The 20,285-nt window shown below is 52.0% G+C and overlaps 2 protein-coding genes across 12 annotated transcripts in view; one reads left to right on the plus strand and one right to left on the minus strand.

Annotated features, from left to right (window-relative positions):
- The window catches only part of ABCD4 (ATP binding cassette subfamily D member 4), a 16,660-nt gene extending 15,921 nt beyond the window's left edge, over nucleotides 1–739 (plus strand). For all 7 annotated transcript variants that reach the window (XM_026120354.2, XM_064512331.1, XM_064512326.1 and 4 more), the window contains one exon: nucleotides 70–739. In XM_026120354.2, the coding sequence (XP_025976139.1) occupies nucleotides 70–165 (96 nt within the window). In that variant the 3' untranslated portion in view covers nucleotides 166–739. The remainder of the gene's footprint in view (nucleotides 1–69) is intronic.
- LOC112995403 (acetyl-coenzyme A synthetase 2-like, mitochondrial) lies at nucleotides 693–14,711 on the minus strand. 5 transcript variants are annotated; one of them, XM_064512323.1, is made up of 16 exons: nucleotides 14,555–14,711; nucleotides 14,190–14,454; nucleotides 12,440–12,536; nucleotides 10,902–11,101; nucleotides 10,054–10,229; nucleotides 9,641–9,832; nucleotides 8,445–8,597; nucleotides 5,882–6,029; nucleotides 5,199–5,336; nucleotides 4,864–4,956; nucleotides 4,303–4,415; nucleotides 3,588–3,714; nucleotides 2,755–2,882; nucleotides 1,930–1,993; nucleotides 1,477–1,598; nucleotides 693–1,386 (listed from the first exon to the last, which is right to left on the minus strand). In XM_064512323.1, the coding sequence occupies exons 2-16, from the start codon at nucleotides 14,386–14,388 to the stop codon at nucleotides 1,210–1,212; spliced, it is 2,127 nt and encodes a 708-aa protein (XP_064368393.1). In that variant the 5' UTR covers nucleotides 14,389–14,454; nucleotides 14,555–14,711; the 3' UTR covers nucleotides 693–1,209. The 5 variants fall into 5 exon arrangements, with proteins under 5 accessions (XP_064368393.1, XP_064368392.1, XP_025976135.1 ...); XM_064512322.1 differs by having other exon boundaries at nucleotides 14,190–14,711; XM_026120350.2 differs by lacking the exon at nucleotides 9,641–9,832 and having other exon boundaries at nucleotides 14,190–14,711.
- Between the last annotated feature and the right edge of the window lie 5,574 nt (nucleotides 14,712–20,285).

Genomic DNA, 20,285 nt, shown 5'->3' on the forward strand with positions numbered 1-20,285 from the left:
GAGAACCTCGATATGGGTGGATATGCCCTTAGAGAGACATCTCTCAGTTGTCGTGTTTCTGAATTGCAGTTCCACAGCTGGATTTTGAAACTTCATGGGGAGGGAAGATGGGAGCTCACACAATGTGAGAAGATGAAGCGGCTCCCATCTGGAGAAGGATGCTGAAAAACATGCCCTAGTCTGACCAGCTGCAGAACCTACCCACCCTTGGGAGAGCTCTGAGTAGCAGATGTGGAGCTGCAGAGCCAACAGCTATCAACAAGGAATCAGTTTGGTGCAAGACCATTTCTGGATTTTGCTGATGGGACTCAGGGCCAAGTCTGAGATCACTATGGGGTTCTGTCAGGAGCAGACAAGTCTACCCAACCCTTCTCCCTGCCTGCTGTTCCCTTCTTTCTGCTTGTCAAGGGGGAAGGGGCTGAGCAATAGGCTGCAGAAAGAGAAGACACCACTTCTTTGGGCTGGTAGAAGCAGTGGGCAAAGCCACCTCTACTTGTCCGGGAGGCAGTGTTGCACGACTGGGATGCTGCTGTTGTCCCCTCAGTGATCTTGGCCTCTTTGATACACAGCTCTGCAGAACAGACTTCAGTACCTGTGGCAGCAGCAGTTGTCAAAGAGACATTCTAAGGTGATGGAAATGCTGGCATAAAAAAGGGCATATCTCTGCTTTCCTTATGACATGAGGTTACAGGTCAAAGGAGCATTTTTGTATTAAAATCTGGGGCCTGTTAGCCAAAGACTTATGGAGAAGAGTCAGTATTTGTCAACTGGGCTGCTGTATCTTGTCATTCTGCTGTTCGCTTTGGAGGAAATGCTTTCATGTTGGCAGTGGTCTCTGACTAGACTATTGTTGAAGACCAGAACAAGGGTAGGAGTAGTACACACATCCAGGGCTGGGCACAGCATCCTGCCCTGTTTCTCACTCCACAGCCACTGCAATGCACAAGGAGCCTGAAGGAAGGCTTTTGGCCTTCTGCTTTTTGGGGGAGGAAACATCTATCTACGTTGCATCAAAATCTCTCCTATCTCGTACATGTGTGCAGAGGCAAAGGTTGTGAGGGTCTCTGTGTTATGGAGAGTTTAGTTTGAGACTCTGCAGGGGAGATTCAGTCTGTATCACTTACTGAACACCAGCAGCCCAGTGACATTTCTGGGCCTGGCCCCAATTTTACAGTGAAGGGAGAGAAGGTGGCTGCAGGGAGAGCCAAGCTAGCAGCTCCTCTGCCCTTCCACTAGGTGCTTCCGTCCCTCTATGATCTGCTGCACAGCTTCATAGTCATCTAGGGTAGTTAGGTCCCCAAGTTCACTGGCCTTGTCCTCCACAATCTTCCTTAGCACCCTACGCATAATCTTCCCGGAGCGCGTCTTGGGCAGCCTGTCTGTGACCTGCAACAGGAAACAGCAGAGCTAAGGCTGAAGGAAAGAGAGGTTGGCCAGGCTTCTGGGGTGGATGTTGGACAAGCCTGTAGGTGTTACCTGAACGTACTCTGGAGCTGCGTACTTAGCAATCTTCTTTGAGATCAGCTCTCGTAGCTCAGCAGTAAGAGTCTCCTGTGTGTAGCCGCTATCCTTCTTGAGCACAACAAATATGTAGACTCCTGGCAGGAGGACCACCATATTACTGACTACCCCACACACTGTGTGTTCCTGCAAGGCTATGTGGGCCTAGTGCCAGGAGAGGTGCCTCTCTGCTGATTAGCCTCAGGGAATGCTTTGCAGCCTCAGCTATAAGTGCTTCTGGCCACAACTTTGCTGCCCTGTTGCTTCTGCCTTATGCAAAGCAGAACTGGTCTCATGTGTAGGTTGTGGTGACTGCTGTGACCCCCACTAACATGCTGTACCGGGGGGTGAGTATGACAGTGCCACTTGCTGCTGCAGGACATAAGCCAGGGGAGAGGGATTTCAGGAGCAAGAAAGCAAGTGCCTCACCTTCTCCCTTGATTTCATGTGGGTAGCCAGTCACAGCAGACTCTGCCACTGCCATGTGGTGATTCTGGAACAGAACAGGGCTGCAGCTCAGTTCGGCACTCTCAGCAGGCTAGCTGCCACCCAGGAACTGCAGCAGTTACGTGGAGAGATGGGGAAGAGCCTCAGATGGCCTCTGCCCTTTTCCCTTCCTGCTCCAGTCCCCATCTCTGACCTCTTTAAGCTTGGGCTTTCTAGACCCTGTTGTGTGCTTACAGGCTGCTCCAGCAAGTCTTGTAACCTTCACTGGCTCATAGATGCACCCTGGTATCACAGGAATGGGGAAGCCATGCCACTGAAGTGCCTGCTTGGCTGCCGCTTTGGGATTCTCCTGCTTACAGCATGAACCTTATTAGGCTCTGTCCCTCCCCTGTTGCAGAGGCCAGGGAGATGTATGGGACCAGCTGAGCTAAATGTCTTGACCTTAGCACTAACCCAATTCGACCTGGCAGAGGAAGGGGGAGTTTAGTGCTGGGCATAGCACAGCCATGGTATAGATACCAGGGGATCTCCCTAAGCAGAAGGAAAAGCCTAACCCTTGCTAATGTGGTGGCAGTAGTGTCAGGCCCACGGTACGCAGAGGGAAGAGTACAGGCGAAGGAAGTCAGGAGCCGAGCCCGAAAAGGGAGGGAAGCTGTTCCCACAGGCAGGCAGTGGTCCACCCTGCTCCCTGCCACTAAAGCAACAGAATGTTTTTGGCCTGGTATTTCAAAGGGGTATCTCTTGAGTGCCACCAGTGCTATGTCACTGCCCCCTCAGTGGGCTTTACTTCCTATCTACACCTCTTACCACCACGTCCTCCACCTCTGCAGTGCCCAGCCGGTGCCCACTGATGTTGATGATGTCATCCAGCCGTCCTGTCAGTTGGTAATAGCCCTCACTGGTACGATAAACACCATCTCCAGTGAAGAAAAACCCTGCAGTGGCCAGAGCCATCAGTTATTTGTTGCACTTAGCATGAGCACTCCCACGCTTCCTTCCCATGCTGTTTTCTGGGATGTAGCAGACCCCTTTCTCCCCTGAGTCAGCACAAGCGCTTGTGCGCTCCTTCTCGAACACTCAGTGTGAAGGTGCCTGCCTCCCTTGCTAGTCTTTCACCTCAGCTGGTACCTACTGCATCAACAGGGCCTTTCCTCAATTCTGTTGGGAATTCCTAATTCTGTTGGTTGATGCCAGACCTTCCTCATCACTGAGCCTCAGGCATTTTGCCCTAGTACAGCCCTCTGCGGTCCTGCTACTTTTCCCCTTGCCTTCATGTTGGGACACCCATACTCTTGGGCTTGCTCAGTGCCTCAGGATGGGTGGCAGGAGCTTACAGGATTTACAAGACAGAAGCACCAAGAGGCTTCTGCCTTTCAGGGGTTTCTGGAGGCAGAAGGAAAAATCCACTATCCTAAAAAAGCATGTATCCCAGTGGGGAAGGTGGGTTAGAAAGGCCCATTCCCATGGTAGTACTGGACCTGAGGCATGGTGAGATGAAGAACCTCAGCACTGCTGAAAGCCTGTGGAAGAGTAAAGCAGCAAGGCCAGCTCTCCTGAGTTCTGCTCCTGGGCAGGAGACCAGCACTCAGACTGTACCCAGCCCAGCACCCACTCACTGATCTGCCTCTCATTTTCCTTACCTGGATAAGGAGTCAGGTAGGTTTCCAGAAATCTCTTATGATCATTGTAAATGGTTCGGGCCATACCTGGCCAGGCCTGTGAGATGCAGAGGGCTCCAGAGATATTGTTTTCCAGAAGGACATTTCCCTGTAAAATAGTTAGCCTTTTTAATAACTGTGACCGAGAATAATTGGGATGTTCAGACATTGCTTTACTTCTACCATTATGCCTTGCAACAACCCCTCGCCAGAAATGCCAGGGAAAACAGGAGAGTCCTGTGTACCCAGCTCCAAGGGGGCAGACCCTGTCTCTCCCAGTAGAGCTCTGCAACCAGCTGCCTACCATACTGGGATGCACAGCACCTCCAGCTAGAAGCCCAGCTACCTCAGTAGGGCCTTGACTCCTCTTTCTTTGAGTACCAGTAACTTGTTTTAACCAGAGCTGCTGGCACAGTTAAATGTAGCACAGTGCTGAGGAGCTGGAAAGCTGGGCCAGAGAGCCTTAGCAGAGTGTGTCGTTTCAGGACAGAACAATCTAGAAAAAAGCGATTTCTGTACCAGTTGGAAGATGTGCTACTTGTGTCATTGTTAATCCCATTCCAGTAAAGGCAACTGCTGGCTAACAGAGGCGAGAAGGAAAGATGCAGCTGTAGATCTTCACTTCCTTGAGCAAGTACAGGCTACAGGGGAGTGTGGGAAAGTGGGCCAGCATCTGAGCTGCAGGTTATTCAGGTACCTTATCATCCAGGAGGCAGGGGCTGATCCCAAAAAAGGGTCTCATGGCCATGCCTGGAAGGATCTCATCTCCAGGATTAGAAGGACGGGGTGAGATACAGATGCCTCCTGTTTCTGAAATGAACAAGAATGCAATGCTCACGGAAGGCAGGGAGAGGCTTCCCTTCTCTCCAGGGAGAGAAGAAAGCCAGGTAACACTACTGAGACATCAGACTTCACCTTGAACCTCACTGCACTCTGCTGACTGCACACTGGGCCAGGGCTTGCCAGAGACAAAGCCGTTTTGCCAGAGAGCTAAGAAAGGCTCTTTGTAGGACAATCGTGCTTATTTACTTCAGCAGAGATTTGCTCCCTACAGTCCACTTCCCTATGTTTCACTGGGTTAAAGACCATTTGTGTCTATCGCATTTTGATGCCTGTGGCCTTTTGTCTTATGGGATTGCTCATACAGGTGTGTCAGTAACAACCACTCCCTCTTGGCCAACAAAACAGCAGCTTACTCCTAAAGCTTGGAAGAAGAGAAGCTGGCCATGCTTGGAACAAAGGGTCTTATGCATCTTACCAGTTTGCCACCATGTGTCCACTACTGGGCACCGTGCCTCACCAACCACACGGAAGTACCACTCCCATGCCTCCTTGTTGATAGGTTCCCCCACTGCAAGGCGAAAGGCAGAGGGACAGAGCTGAAAGGCCAGGTCAAAACTAAAGCAAGGCAGAACCACCCTTGCAACAAACTACTACTGCTATAATGGCCTCTATTTTCTGCTGCACTTGGCAGAGGGAGAGGACATGGGGAGAGGCCCTCTCCTGGCTGTTTAACTCTCTGAGAGCAGCACAACCTGATGCCCAGGTCCAGCCCAAGGATTTGCTGATCCAGCCCATGCTGCCAGTGCTTACCTGAGCCAAGAACCTTGAGAGAAGAGCGGTCATATTTCTTTACCCATTCATCACCATATCTCAGGAGCAGGCGGATGGCAGTGGGCGCCCCATAGAACTGATTAATTTTTAACCTCTCTACTGTTTCCCAGTAGCGTCCTGGAATGGAAACAGGGCCAGTAAGCACCTGCACAGGTTCCTAAAGCCTGAGCTCAAGATAGTGGGAGAGGAGGTGACAGCAAGGGCTCTCTAGCAGTATATGGACCTGGAGCCAAGCTAACCTCCCCAGGGCAGGATTGAAGCAGTCCAAGAGGAGCAGTGGCCTCTTTCCTTCCACATGAGCTAGCTTCACTGCTCTCCGTGCTGCAGGGAGGGACAGGGAGAAACTGCATCATCCATGGAGAAACAACAATGACTTCCTAACAAGAGAGACTCTTCCTCTAGCAGCACTGCCTGCTCCCTCTCCCCAGGGCACAGTCTGTGGTCTCCACTTAGCTGTTCTACCGCCAGACTCACATCGCTCTCACAGCAGCAGAACTAGTGATGCCTGTGAAGCGGCATCCAGGCCTTCCCTTCTTGTGCCATTCTGCGTGGCACAGACACAAAACCTTGCTTGGCTTCAGAGCAGTCAGCTCCTTTCCTGCTGCAGTTCTTGCAAGGTGCTGCTGCATTTCCTTGCTCCCACAAGTTGCCTTCTCACTCACCAGGGTTGGGATGGACAGGAGTGCTCTCAAAAAGGACTGTAGTGCCACCATTGCAGAGGGGGCCATAGACCACATAGCTGTGCCCGGTGATCCAGCCAATGTCTGCCACGCAACCAAAGATGTCCCCATCCTGGTAGTTGAACACATACTGAAAAAGGGAGGACAGACAGTGAGTGGTGTAGCCTGGATGCAGGCCCTTCCCTCCTGCCAAGGGGGTCAACTGAGATCGGTGTACCCTCCCAGCTCTAGTGCAATTGCTTCTGCAACCCTCTGCCTTCTCACCTTCCTACCACCCCCAGCAGTGGCACCTTGTCCCTGCAGCGGGTTTTTTAAAATGTTATCCAAAACCACCATAACCACTCGGGAAAACCCTGAGCTCAGCAGAGAGCTCAGCAGAGGAGCACTGAGTCAGCAAACAGAGCTACCTGTGGGACAGACCATGCCATAGTGCCATTACACAGCCAGTAGTATAAACCCCTCAAGCACTGTGCTCTGGGAAGCTCTGTTCTCCTCAGGCAGGATGTTGTGAAAGAGAAATTACAAAGGACCTACAGTGGTCAGTGGAGCTGCTCAGTTCAAGGAAGCGACTGTGGCACAAATAATAAGGGGTAAATAGGTGTTAGGGGTTCCTTCTTTCCCTTCCCCAAAGTACCACAACAGAGTACAGTCAATGAGAATGAACAGCAGTCAAGTTAACCTGATAAGGGCCATTCCTAATCACCATTGAGGGACCCCCAAGACAGATCTTCAGAGTTCCTTGTGCCTTTGCCTCTCACCTTCCCTGCTGGAATGAGCAGCTCTGACCTACTGTTCACCCCCTCAGACTGTCCCTGGACTATATGACTAAGCAGGCTCTTTCCACCTTACCTGCTCTGTGCAGCCCAAGTGCTGCTGCTCCCATTTTGTGAGAAGATCTGTTCTGTGAGTGGCTAGATCTCTCCCTCAGTCTGGAGCCACCCCAGCTGCCCACTGGAGCTGACACCTCTCTGCCTCTGCTGGGTGAGCCCAGCAGAGAGCAGAGCATGCTCTTGTTTCCACTGCCCCATGTCTTCCTCAGAAGAGCCCTGACCCTAAAGCTGGAGTATTGGGAAATGAAGTCTGTTCTATGCAGGGAAGGATTTACAGCTGTCAGACTGGCAGCAGCATGTCTACTTTCCTCAAGTACTTTCCTTCATTTCCTGTGCTTAATGCCAGGAAAATTCCCAGGAGCCTGACTCCTACTAGGCCCATTGTTTCTCACCTTTTGCTCTGGAATCTGCTATTTCAGAACTTCACATCTCTTATTACAGCTCCCTGTGTGCAGGCTGCCAGCTCCTTGCAAGGGAGAGCTGGCCAGGGCCTCAAGTACTCCACGGTGTTTGTAATGGAAACTTTCCCGGCTTGGTCTCTCTCTCTTTAACTCAGCAGTGAATTATGGCAGCAGCAGTCTGCCACATCCAACTGAGGGAACTGAGCAGTAATTAATGCCAACCCTGTGTCATGGTTTCCAGAGGACCTGGGTGCTAACAGCCACATGCTGCTTGCTGCCTGTATTTCCATCTCAGGATAGAAGCCCCCAGCCTCTGACAAACCAACTCTGATGCCTCGGGGTTCCCAAATCAGGCATTTCATGCTGTGTTGATGTCAACAGGACAACTGCACGACAATAGGGGACTCAAAAGGGTTAAGCATCATGCTGGGTATAGCTGTACAGATTGTTTAGCTCACAGCAAAGCCAATGGCTTCCACACATCTCCTGCCTCCTCCCACTGCATACACCCCACAAGGTCTGGTCTCTAGCATTCATGACTGACAGAGAGGACCCAGCCAGCATTGAGTCTGCTGTCCCATAGGGTGCGAGGTCTGAAACACGACTGAACCTTCAGCCATGTAGAGGGAGAGCCAGACCCAAAGTAAAGGGACTGTTTGGAGAACTCCCTCTTCCACGGGACTCATTTAATGTTTTAGAAAAGACCCCTCCCCCCCAACCACTCCTGAAGCCAAGTGCTGCTTCATACTGCACTCAGTGCCCTTTTATCCAGCTCAGTTAGGGTTTGCTTTGGGGATACTGCCCTAGGGATTAGAGGCTTTCCCCTTCTTAAAATTGATCCACAGAGTTCAGATGTGGATTCTGTCTTTAGGGCACTCTTCAGTTCTTACAGATATCCCCAGATTTGCCTCTCCCAGAAACACTACCTTTGATCTCCCACCTGAGCTGGGATTGTTAGGCTTAGGGGAAAAAGTCTGGAGTTGCAGGAGCAAATTGGCTACTTCCTCATCACCCAGCAAAATAAATTTTCTCTGACAAGGCTGAGCAACCCAGCCAATGACTCAGCAAAGGATAGGTCAGGAAAGAAAGAACAAAAGCCAAGAATGTAGCTTGGAGGGGTATGTGCTTAGGAACCCCTATTCCAGGGCACACGTTGCTCTCCCTCACTACCTGGATGGAGATGCGCTCCACTAGGGCTCCCAGGGATTTTGCTCTGGATGAAGGTGTGCTCTTTGCACAACAAGATGGCAGGTCTATTTGCTGCACTGCCTATGAACTACTAGCTCACGAGCTCATATGTCTGGGATTCATTACCTTGTGTGTGAGAGCAGCATAGAGCAAGTAACCAGCTTGGGAATGGACCAGGCCCTTGGGTTTGCCAGTACTGCCTGACGTATAGAGAAGGAACAACATGTCTTCGCTGTCCATAGCAACAGGCTCACAACACGCATCCTCCTTCATCATTTCCTGCAACAGAGAGCATAGCAGTCCTCATTCAGAGTCTCTCAGTCTTCCCTGTGCTGTCCATACACCTGCTTGGTTCATTAATCATTTGCTGGAGTCAGCAATGCACTACAGTGCACTTGATATAGGCATGCACTTCATATAGGCATGCTTTGGCTCACTCCTCTGTTAGTCGACACTAGCTGAGTGCACAAAGCCAGGTCTAGCAGGGTGACAGCCCTGAGCAACGCAATGACAGACTTGGCTTCTGCACAGCGCTGCTTTCATCCCCAAAACACCTCCCTGGCCTGGCCTGGCTGGAAGTGGCAGGAGAACCCAGCTCAGAAACACGTGTGCACAACACACTTACTCCACCAGCCAGCCCAGGCCCCAGCTCACAACAGCTCCCGCTCAGCTGCCTCCTCTCATGCCTGCTCCTGGATGTTGCAATTTCTTTTTCACTGCATCTCTCAGATCTGTTCCCAGAGCAAAAGTTGAGTTCACACCTCGATTAATTCTCACTTTAACCACTGGATCCCCATTTCTCCCCATCCAGTAGACATCAGATGTTGCTGCCTGTAACTGTGCAATTTGTCCACCATAAGATTCCTTCACTAGCTTCCTTTCAACAACTGATCAGGACCTCTTGTCCCACAGGCCTTGCCCACCTCTCCTCCAAGTCTTCCTCTGACCACCTGTACCACCCTATTCCCATTGTATGGTCCTCTGCTTTTGTATCTTTTCTCTTCCTGCTCACGAGTTTGAACTCTCTTTTGCCTTGCTGAGCTGGCAAAACACTCTCCTCAGAGCAGATCTGCTGAGTAAGAGACAGCTATTTTTACACAGTCACTTCTTGCACCAGCACAGAAGTCTTCCAGGAAGCCTTTCTAACACTAATTGATTTTAGACATGATGAGCACAGACAGGGAGAACTCTGTTCAGTTCCAGGGATCTAAGAGAAATGCATGACAGGGTCTCACCTCTCCAAAAAAGTCAGTACTCCATCCTGGCAGCCTGGACACCACATCTGTGTGAACAACAGGCACACAACCTCACGATCTGCTCACCTGGGCACAAGCTGCCAGCTGCACTTGCGGAGAGTGCCAGGTACATAGGCAGAGCTGTGTGTGACCTCTGTGGGAGACTAGGGCTGGGCTCACAGCAAGTGCATCAGCATGGGGCTGGGGTGTTTTTAGCCTCTGGTCCACACTGTCACAGGCTCTCGTTTGTGCTGCCTGCCCATGACAGTAGAGGGATGGCTGTGGGAAGATCGACAAGTTACCCCTCCTGAGCGCTCCTGGGACTGCCCTGGACTCACATGAAGCTCTAGCTCTCACTGCTGCAGCAGGACACCATCACCCACATTGTGTCAATGCCAGCAGAGCTGCTGGGGCCAGCCAGGACCCACCTGTCCCATCCTGTCCCTGCTCCCAGAGTGCACTACCCAGGAGAAGTGGAGTAGCTTTGGGCAGCCTCTCACCTCCTCCAGCGGCACATCCAAGGCTGTCATGGGAACCTTGTTGTCAGTCCTCATTGAAACCAGAACACGTTTCACTCCTGGGCACTGCTTCAGGGCCTGGTCCACCACCTTCTTTAGCTCAGTGACCTTGCCACCTCTTAGCCCCTGGTTCACTGTGATCACTGTCTCTGACTGGGCTGGAGAAGGCAAAAGAAGAGTCACATAAACAACTCTGCCCCTTACCACCTGTCACACACCAGTCTGGCTCTATCATAGATATCATATCTACCCAGCATTTCCCACCCTGCTCCTCTCACTCCATCTCCCAGCCCCTGTTATTCGTATCCTCTGTTTAACAAAAACAGTGGATTTTTATCTTTGTTTCACATCCTGTGTTGTGCCTCCTCAGAGGAGAGGCTGTATCCCAGCCCCTCACTCCCTTTCATGAAGGAAAGAACCAGTCCACCCCTCCCTTATCCCAGGAAGGCTCAGCAGGTGATTGCTGCTCAGAGAGGCTTATGCTAGTCCACTGCAACTAGGCAAAGTCCCATGGGCTGAAAGATATTTAGTGAACCCATGCCACTTCCTGGGGTACCTGCTCCATGGCCATACATCATGGCAGGACACCCTCACTTAGCACAGAGAGTCTTATCCAGAAGCACAGTCCATACCAAGCCTACACCTTGGCTGGGATCTGCTTAGGTGTCACAGCTTGAGAAGTTTGTCACTGGCAGTCTTGGTTGCAGGAGGCTACAGGCATAGTCACGATGCCCTGAGCTCCCCAGCTACTGAACCGGCAAGCTCAGTAGTGCTCAGCAGTCCCCAAAGGGATACATGGGACGTGCCCCTTTTGACCGACTGGCTCTTACCATCCTGGATCCTGTCTGCCAGGGACTCTGCACTGAACCCAGCGAACACCACAGCATGCACAGCCCCTATCCGGGCACAGGCTAGCATGCTGGCCACAGCCAGTGGGCACGGGGGCATGTAGATGACGACCCTGTCACCCCGTTTCACCCCCTGCCGTTTCAAGGTGTTTCCCAGGCGGCATGTCAACTCCAGCAGCTCCCTGCCCAAAGAAGCAAGGGTGTAGTTAGAAACTTTCTTGCAGATCTTACCCACAGGCATGATGGGAGGCCTCCCTCCTCTTGAGAGCCTTTCAGAGTCACAGATACACAGCTTACATTCCTGAGCACCCTAATCTTCCCCTACACTGGAAGTCCATGGGAGAGTTGTGAACATGTCAGTGGGAAGGAAGGGAGGAGACAGTCACTAACACAGGCCATTACTCATGGAAATGAAATAAATCAGAATGGCCTCTGTCTGTACAGAGCCTTCCTCTGATCCACACATCACTAGGTCGTGCTAGAGGCAGACCGTAGGGCCAGCAATGGCCACTGGTGATTCCTGCAGCTCAGTAAATTCACAACACCTCAGTTATCTTGTTGGCTTTTCCCATTAGGGCCTGCACTTTTCTCATCAGCCCACACAACTGGAGCAACACTCTTTACCCTGCAACGCTAGAGGATATGCATGAACATTTAGGTATCTTCCTCTCTGCAAAAAAACAAAACAAAAAATAAAACTGTGCTTTGTTAAAGCTGGGAAGGCCAAGTCCTCTGGAGCTTGTGCCCTACAAGAGAGAACAACAGCTGTAGCAAACTAGTGAGCAAAATAATGACTTTCTCAATGAAGGAGCGTCACTCCCAGAAACAAAAGCTTGGCTGTCAGTGACTTATTTCATGGAAGGTTTCTCCAAAACTAGCTATGGAGATTGGTGAGGGGAGAATGGTCATTTGTCATGTGAGGCCTGAAGCCAGAGAAAATAAAGGACTTGTTCTGTGTGCAGAGGGATTGAAGTAGAATCTGCATGGAGACTCGGAGAGCGGGTAAACAGAGCGGGAAGATGGGAGTGTCCAGACCTATCTGCAGGGTGGGACAGGCAGTCCCTGCAGAGATCCAAGCCCAGCAGCAATGCCCACATATGCATGAGCACTTCATTTCCCAATACCCATAGTCACCAGAGGTTACAGCAAAGAGTAGAGCCTTCCCTGCAGCTGCTAATCTGGCCTCTCCTACCAAGCATTTACCTGCAAGTTCAGGCACCAGGAATACTGCTGGGAACACACATATGTGACTTTCCCACAGGGTCTTATCTACGAGCATTGCAGGGCTGTCAGGAGAAGTTTGTGTCTGCCTCCCCAGCAGGGTAGGGGCTGCTCAGGGCCAGAGGATTAATCAGGGGGTAGGCTGATGTCTCAGATCTGCTCAGGCAAGCCAACAGCCACCTGCTGTTGATCTATCTGTGCTAAGGGATGCTGTATCCCTCACATGACACACATCAGCAGATCAGTTCAGCCCTGGTGCATGCTGCAATATTTCTCTTATGCACGAGGCAAGTACTGACCTGTAAGTGACCTGTACCTCCTCCCCTGGTTCATCCTTCTCCCAGATTAAGGCCACTTTATCTGGAGCTATATGGACATGTCGGTCCAGACAATTCACTGGAAGAGAAGATCCACTGTCATTGCTGGGGCAACTCTCAGTATCTCTCAACTCCCAGAAAGCTAGTACCAGCAGTCCCATTTTCAGATCACATGAGGGCTGAGTGGGATTTTGCTTGGCATTAGCCTTTTGCTTACAGTGGAAACTATCTTTACTGACACCAGACGGCAGGTCACAAGCACCATCCCAAGCCTGATACATCCCTCACCACACCAATATATACTAATCCTCACTATCAGCCTCCCCCTTATTTGCAATCTAACACAGCCCAGTATACAAACTGCCTAAAGTCCCTTTGGAGGCCACATCCCCACTGCCCCCTGTGGGCCTCAGAAGGCCTAGCAAACATTAATCATCAGTCTCCCTAGCACTGACTTGCTGTTTCCTCCACAGTAGACTGGCAGTTTTATCAGTAGCATGCTGCTACTGAAATAGCAGCTCCTAAATAACAAATTTAGGACCAAGTGAAGATCTGTTCAGGAATGCTGCAGTGTCCAAGATGTAACAGCCAGGACGATGGCTCCCCTCGGTTTCTAGGGCCATGGGAGGTTGAGACTTTGTAATTCTTCTATCAAGAAAACTTCCTCACATTGCTGGCAACTGCAGCTTCATCATGAGCTTTGTACCATTCAGTGTTTTCCTTTGGTCTGCTCCTGAGGTTATGAGATGATGCAAGAGCCATAGTTTGCACACTGAAAAAAAAAACCCTTTTTCTCCTGACTATTTGTAGTTTTATGGAGAAAAATAAACAAACAAACAAACCTGGACGTAGGAACAGTAGCATCTCAAAACCCAAAGGCAAATAACTTCTGCTCTTCTGCCCAAATGGATTACTTAAGTAAAGACCTGATTTCTGGGAGACTTATCTTTGATTTGAGTGCTGGGATCAACAGTGGGGCAAGCAAGTTCATGTACTGAGCCCAGTGCCATCAGCCCCTAGTTTTTCCTATGGCAGGACCCCTAAGGCAGTCACCTCCAACCCAAGCTTAGAAGAAAACACAGCTTTGAGGGTCTACAGTATTACTCCTTGCTCCTGTATTTTGCCTTCTGCAGATACCTATTTCCTTAGCTGGGCAGGAAGGAACCAGTACAACGCTGCCTGCTGAATGCTATGGGTCAGCACTGTTGCCTGTGGTCCTGCACAGCTGAGCAAGGGACCCACGGGGGCTGAGCAGGGTTTTGCTCGGCAGAGCAGCAAGGCTCCCGGCTCACATCAGTCCAGCTGCAACCACCCCAGTGCAACCCAGTCCCTCTCTCATGACCAGTCAGGTCCCTACATAGCAGTCACAGCTGGGCCAACTGTACCTTACAACGATCCCCTCGCTCCCACCCTTCACCTCAGTGCTCAGATCTGCTCCCAGGGCCAAAGCACGTCAGAGGGAGGCACCCACCGGGCTCCTGCATGGCGAGGGGCAAACAGGGCACCCCAGGACAGCCCACCCTCCACTTTGCTCTCCTCCACCCAGAGGCCAGCCGCTGGATCGCGGTGCTCAGCAGCTTCCCGCAGGCAGAGACCCCCTCCCATGGGGCAGCGAGCTGCTCCTTGCCTTCCCCGCTCCCAGGCGCAGTGAGCCACAGTCCCCCTCCCGGGGAGGCGCCTCAGCCAGGCCCAAAAGGCACGGGGCTCCGGAGGGATCGGCCTCGCTCCTTACCGGCCACGTTGAGCTGTCCTCCCAGGAACCAGGCGGCCCGGCCCTCATGCAGGCTGCAGTCCTGGACACAGTGGAAGGGGGTGATCCAGGTGAGCCGGCTCCTCCCCAGCGCTCCCCAGAAAGTGTCCCCCTGCTCCACCGACACCTTGTACAAGCCCTGGTGGTCCTTGGGCCCCGGGAACGCAACGGCTTCCGGCATGTACGCCGTCAGGGGCCCGCGGCTCCAGCCTCGGGCTGTCGCCGACCCTCGGGGGCACCTGAAGGCCTGGGAAAGAGCTCCGGGGCAGCGAGCCCTAGCCAGCAGCCAGGCCATGGTCTCGCGGCGCAGAAGGAGGGGTCTCGCTGCTCGGGGAGGAGATAGATACCTGCAGCCCTCTCTTCTGTTCGGGGCGCCCAGCCTGGACAAGACGCGCCGCAATTACAGCTAGCTGCGTCTCCCTCCGGCCGTCAGATGCAGATGTCCCTGCGCAGGAAGCCCCCAGCACCCCTTCTGCCCCTGCCTGCCTCTCCTCCTCTCTCCCAGCCAGCACAGGCGAAGGAAATACAATCCCTTTTAAGGGAGGGGAAAGGGGTGTGTTGTGGAAGTATTTGACTGAAAATAACCTTCATGCTAATCTGAGTCCTGATGGCCTCTCTTGAACGGGAGCCAGGCTCAGCCGCTGCCTGGGCTCCCCGTGGCAGCCAAGGCACCCGGGCCCGGCCCTGCCAGCCACCTGGGCCCGCAGCCGGCAGAGGCCTCGCTCCCGGCCCCCTGCTTCACCCTGCGCCCAGCCGTGTCCACGGCCGGTGGCAGCCACCTGCCCCCGCATGCTCTCCACTGCCACAGCCAGTGCAGGGCGAGGCGGCGACATCCCCGGCAGCTCCCACTGTCACTGCAGGCCGGGGACACGTCCCCTGCCAGCCCCGCCACCACCCACTGTCACCGCAGGCTGGGGACACGTCCCCTGCCGGCCCCGCCACCACCACCCAGGCAGCCTGCCTCCGCTTGTCCTCCGAGACCGGGATATCAGGCTAGATCCTTTCCTGTAACGCCGAGGAGTGTTGTGTCTGCCTTGTGCGCCTGGCTGAGTCTTGTGTACCTGTGAAATGAGCATCACCTCCGTGCCGGACTCAGGTGATAGAGGGTCGTTTCCTTCCTAGGGTTAAGGTGTAGTCCCTGCGCACTGTTCCCTCTGGCAGGTGCAGGGATATCGCTCCCTACGTCTCACCTCCCTGCTGTCAGAGCTGTCCCCTCCTGGGGACATGTGTTTCCTCTCACAAGCTGGGCTGGGCTCTCTGTCTCCTTCCAAAGACTTCAGACCAGTCTGTAACCACAGGAGGGATGAGGAGCACCAAATGAGGCCTTCGTGGGGCAGGGAGTGGTGGCTTGGCATGAAACACTGCAGTACATCTCCCTACACCAAGATCTCCCACCCCCTGAACAGCTTTCTTCTGCCTCCCTTTGCTTCAGGCCCTACACAGCTAGTGTTTTTTAAGGCAAAGAACTTGGAGATTCTCTTAGCTTTATTGACCAGGTTCCCCTCCCTTCCCAGGGACACAAGTGAAGAGCAGAATAAGCCTCCCCCTCCAAGCAGGACTGATCTCAGCCAGGCACACCAGTGAGATCAACAACAGACCGGGTTAATAAATCTCTGCTTTGCCCTTCATAGCATGACTCCACTTGTACTCTGTAGGTCTGATAAGTTTGCTGAACAGGTCAGACACCAACATGGAGGAGAGACACATTTTGAAGGCAGGTGCCCTCATCGCAGACCATGCATCTGATACCATATCAGAGCTGCCCCCAGAGCTGGCTGGGGATATCCTAGGGCTCTGCTCCTCAGGAAAACAGTCCTGGGGGTTCACAGCACCCCCACAAAGCTTGTCATTCCACAAGCAGTCTCTCTCATTTCCTAGGCACCTCTGCTCTTCCTCAGTCTTTTCCCCCTATTAGACATCAGTTTCTTCCATAAGAGCATTCCCACACACCCTTAGCAGGACAGGCAAATCTCAGCTTCTTCTCTCATAATTCAGTATGAGCTCCAAATACTTTCAAATCAGAGCTCTCATTGCTGGAAATCCCTTTTTTGCCCTTCCCCCTAAGCAACCTTCCCTGTACTTGCACTAGCTGGCTGCAACATCTCCCTGTCAGGCCAGCTTGCTCTTACCTGGCAATGCTAGTGAGTTTGCCCAAAGGACTGCCCAGCTCTCTAATGCTAGGCTGCCTGTGATATGAGGTGACCCAAAGCACCAGAGTTGTTCCAGACACCGAAATCATTTGTTCTCTGACCAGTTGTACACAATGATGCGCGCACAGCTTCTGCACGAGGCACAAGTGCACCCTCTTCAACTTTATTGTCAGCTCTGAAGGGAAAGCAACACCCAAGCCTTATCTTTTCCATACCTGCATAGGAAGGAGCATGTAGATCTCTCTGCACTGCTTTGAAGCTCACTGAAAACCCTTCCTGGCTAAGACCTAACACCTACCCCACCCTCTGCTTTTCTCCCCTCCCCTACCACAGCTCCTTCTTCAGCTCTCCGTTGGGAATTAATTCTCCACCCCGCCCTGTTAGCTCCCCTTGGAGCTATCTCATTAGGAGTATTGTTAACATCCCCAAATCATGAGACTCTTAGCTGTCTTCTTGGGTTTGCTTGGGCTCTTGGGCTTCTCTGCCCTCAACCAGTGGGTGCACATGTGTGCTCAATCCTCAGGCAATTAGTGCTGCTTACTCTGCACAAGTAATTACAGTCATTAGGTCTTTTGCTGCTCTGTTGTAGGACATCTCTTTGCCTGATACTTTGGAGTTTCTTCCTTTTCCCTAGAATGAACAGTTCAAATGAATAAATTTTCTATCCATCTCCTAGGATTTTTCATTCTTTCATTCTCTGCCAAGCCTCAGCTGTGCACCCTTCTCCCCTTTCAGAGGAGGGGGATGAGGGGAGGGAAGGAAAGGAGCAGACTTATCCATCACCCAGACAAGAAAACACGGAGCCCTGCAGAAATCTGTACAGTTTTTATGTTGCTTGTTGTTTTTCTTGGCCAAAGTCTCCTCTGGACTCCTCTGACTGCCTTGAAGAGATGGTGATGCTACCAGCAGAACTGGAGAGAGTATTAATAAAACTTGAAAAATATTTCTAAGGGGGAAGGACTAGATAAGTCTGAACTAGCTCCGCTGGGGAGTCCTGATGATCTCTGGTACAATGGTTTGGTCACAGCCCTGCCTGGCAGCCCTGTGCCCCCTTACCACCAAGACCAGAATCTTTTAAATCTGGAAATGAAGTAAATGAAATGACAGTTTACCCAGTAGCCAAAATATATCACAGCGCCTCTTCCCTCTAGGATAGGGAGATGTACATAGCCCTTCTGCCCTGTCTTCAGAGATGGGACTCCTGTCTGTGGGAATCTGTGAGGTGGACATTGACAGTCAAGGATCCCAGATAGATGAGGCAATGCATGGCAGCCATCATACAGTCTAATATTAGGGGCTGTTGTAAAAACTTCCACATCTAAAGGGTAGAGTCTCCATGGCTCAAGTGAAGGAGCTGTGATCAGAACTTGAAATAGATCCATGTCCTCTGCGGATCAGTCAAAGCACTGGATGGACAGCACGCTCTTGCTGTAGGGGCTGCAGACATAGGTTTGTAGGGAATCCGGTATCACTGGCTCCTGGAGTAGCAGAGCTGATGGTAACATACAAGATGGTGATATTTGCTAAGGGCTAAGCAGGTGCCACAAGACCTGGCAGAGACACCACCAGGTAGAGACAGAACAGCAGGATGTTTGATCTGGGACTCATTACCTTAAGGGAAATTTGGAAGGGGGCAGGGAAATGGGATTTCTGATTTAGCAGCCTGATGTTGCTTTCTGCATGATTGCTTTTCACCCCCAGCAAGAGAAAGGGGACCCTTCGTTGGGTGTGATGGGTTACCCAGGCTTTCTTTACCACTTTTCACTGAAAAGGTTATTCACATTTCTGGTCCACTGAGGAACAGCAACTCTCAGACCTTGTAACTTGAACACAGGTATAAAGCCATCTCCTACAACAGGCATCCTGTCCAGGGCCTGATCAAACTCTGTCGTCAGGCTGTTTTCCCCCATTTGTTTCAGAGGAGCCTGTTCCAGTTAAATGCTCCTGTTAATGCCTGGCCCAAAGGTATTTATAACCATCTGGTTTTGTCCAGCACCATTCTGTACTTCGGAGCTGCAGTCCCTGACCTTGCTAAGACGGGCCATGCTGCAGGCCATATTGTACCTTGCTCTCTCCTCTTGCTGTTAACTCTTTAATTTCCTGTGGTCACGAGCAACACTGATCAATCTCACTTGCAGCAAGTCTCCTGCAGGCTTGTGTGAGGGGAGCTGTTAGCTCTGTCATCTCTTGTGCCGCTAAGGGTATACCCTCCTTGATTGTTTACAGAGAGGAGTCACACCTCCTCTCAACCTTTATTTATTTATTTTTAATCTCTTCTCGTATGATATCCTCCCATTCCCTTAACTAACTGAGTAGCCCTTCTCTGTACCGTCTTTGGCTGAATTCACCTTTCTTGAACAAGAGTGCCCAGATTTGTACACAGTGTTCCAGTTAATTTTATTCTTGATCATATCTTTACAGAAAATGGCACATAAATCACATATTCTGAATAACTAGAAGTTGTTACAGTTCCATACCTCAAACACCTCAATACTGAATTCTTTTCTCACTGTATATACATTATTTACACACCATGGGCTATAATCTAACACATCAAACAAACTGGGGACGAAGACAAACGGCTGTATGGAGGGTGTTAACCTTGACAGAATAAAAACGGTAGCTCTGGGGAAAGGGTGCTCACAGTTGAAAGCAGGACAGAAAAAGGGCTATGTGGAAGTCACTGTCCTAGGGCCTTCAGGGTGAATAGTGCCTCATCAGGGTGGAAAGGTGGTGGTACCATGGAGCGCTGCTAGAAACAGCGGGTTTGACTGTGCGGGTCTGCATGTATTAGTGTAAGGTCAGTCAGGAGGTGTATGTACATGTTATAGCGTGTATCGGGGAGGGGGTATCTGCATGGCTGTTGTTCCCTTTGACACTCAGAGACAGAGTTGGGCAAATTTAATTCAATAAATACACTTGGCAAGAGCTGTTGTCTTGCCTGGAAGGATTTGTTAGGTAAATGTTTTCCCTGGTATTTGACCTCTCTGGAGGGGTGTAGGAGGCTCCATTGGGCTGCTGATGTTTGTGACACCTCTTATTCTCAGAGCTCTTCTGGCTCTCGTTATCAGCCTCGTGGGAGCAGCTTGGCCCCCCAGGCACGTTGCGCAGCTAGGGCCATGTTGGACCCCCACGCTCAGACCTTGGCAGGTAGGTAGAAGCCAGGCAGCTCTTGGGAGCAGTTTGAGGCAACCTCGATCCCAGCTGTAATGAGCCTGTGCCCAGAGCACAGCACAGCTTCAGGGACTGTGCCAGCCCAGTGGGCGAGGGAGGCAGAGCCAAATCATCTGTGGGACTGGGAGGAGCTGGCTTTTGGTTACTGCAGATGGATGCAAGCCTTGAGCGCCTGTGGGGCTGCGCCAGGTGCAGTGTGCACGTTGCCAGGCAGTGCTGGCTTTGAAGCTGGCCCATGATCCCACACGGAGAGTAATGACATGGACTTGGGTCACCTTGCATGGGAGGTGGGAATGGGCGGGTCGCTCCTGCAGGTGAAAGAAACCTGCTACTCCCTGGAAAACAGACCAAAATCAATTGCTCAAAATCAGCCGCCCTCTTCCCTGCAGACCCCAGCGCTGAGTTGGGAGAGACCCATATGGAAGGTGCAAACCACTGTTGGAAGAGACTCACTGTTTCATGCAAATGCTGCCGTGGCTTTGCCCCCTGCGGCCTGGGGCAGAGCAAGGCGCCAGTGCGGGTGCCAGTGCCAGGGAGGCCACGTGTCTACGCTGCCACCCGGCTCCTGAAGCACTGCAGGCCGGGGCAAGGGCAGGGCAGCGGCATCCGTGCAGCCCCTGGGCAGGATGCCCAGGCCTTTCCCACGGATGGCCAAGGGCAGTGTCTGTGTGGGCAAGGGGGAGCCCAGCCAGGGGCAGTGAGGAGCCAGGTGCTGGTGAGGAGAGAGGTGTGCATGAAGGAGGGAGATGGCAGC

Source organism: Dromaius novaehollandiae, chromosome 5 (assembly GCF_036370855.1).
Source record: "Dromaius novaehollandiae isolate bDroNov1 chromosome 5, bDroNov1.hap1, whole genome shotgun sequence".
NCBI classification, from domain to species: domain Eukaryota; kingdom Metazoa; phylum Chordata; class Aves; order Casuariiformes; family Dromaiidae; genus Dromaius; species Dromaius novaehollandiae.